General features: G+C 46.9%; 1 protein-coding gene across 1 annotated transcript in view; it reads left to right on the top strand.

Moving 5' to 3' along the window:
• Window positions 1-524: 524 nt before the first annotated feature.
• The window catches only part of LOC306819064 (protein MTSS 1-like), a gene marked incomplete at both ends in the record, with an annotated part of 7,862 nt that continues 7,305 nt past the window's right edge, over window positions 525-1,081 (top strand). Inside the window, 2 exon segments of the mRNA XM_079372809.1 lie at window positions 525-542; window positions 753-865. Of these exon segments, the coding sequence (XP_079228935.1) occupies window positions 525-542; window positions 753-865 (131 nt within the window).

Genomic DNA, 1,081 nt, shown 5'->3' with positions numbered 1-1,081 from the left:
TGTGTGTGTGTGTGTGTGTGTGTGTGGTGTTAGATAATGGATCTTTGTACGAGACGACTGTCGCAACATCGTGTGTGTTTGAAACACAACTCTGTCCCATCCAATTAACCGAGGCCGATTGTGAAAGGAGGCGGAGTCTTTCTTACATAATTAATCAACAAAAGGACACACACACACACACACACACACACACACACACACACACACTCCTGGGTTTAACACACATTACAACACTCATCATAAGATCTTAATCAGATGGATTTTCCTTAATGCTGAAATGTGAAGCAATGACCGCGCACACACACACACACACACACACACACACACACACACACACACACACACACACACACACACACACACACACACACACACACACACACACACACACACACACACACACACACACACACACACACACACACACACACACACTCACACACACACACACACACTCTGGTTTAGCTCCTGTAGCACACTGACAGACAGACGGATGATTCCTTTAAGGAGGACGACGTCCCGACATGAAGGGAAAGAAGAAGGTGCTCTGTTTTTATCACGACACCAAAAACATGAACATGTAAAGAATCACATCCTGGACCGGGGTTGTCACGGCAACAGGGTTTATCTTCTGCAAACATCAAGGCATTCACAACATGTCAGTGAGCACTTGTGTTTCATGTTAGCATTGATTAGCGTGTTAGCTCGTCCCGGTGGTTTCAGGTCACCTGACGTGTGCTGATCACCTGCAGCTCGCTCATCTCTGTCCGCTCCTTTCAGGTGCCACCAAGGAGATCGGCTCAGCGCTCACCAGGATGTGTATGAGACACCGCAGCATCGAGTCCAAACTCAAGCTGTTCACCACGTAAGACACACACACACACACACACACACACACACACACACACACACACACACACACACACACACACACACACGTATACACTGCATGTGTTACGTTGTGGAGACAGGTGAAGGTGTGAATGATGACGATGACACCTTTTATTGAATCTGATGATGTGAGAACTAGACAGGCTAATGACTCCAAACTGACAAATGCTTAGTACCCATGACTGTGTAT

Source organism: Symphodus melops, assembly GCF_947650265.1.
Source record: "Symphodus melops genome assembly, contig: scaffold_524, whole genome shotgun sequence".
NCBI classification, from domain to species: domain Eukaryota; kingdom Metazoa; phylum Chordata; class Actinopteri; order Labriformes; family Labridae; genus Symphodus; species Symphodus melops.
The sequence above is the reverse complement of the archived record's forward strand: the minus strand, read 5'-3'. Positions and strand labels throughout refer to the sequence as shown.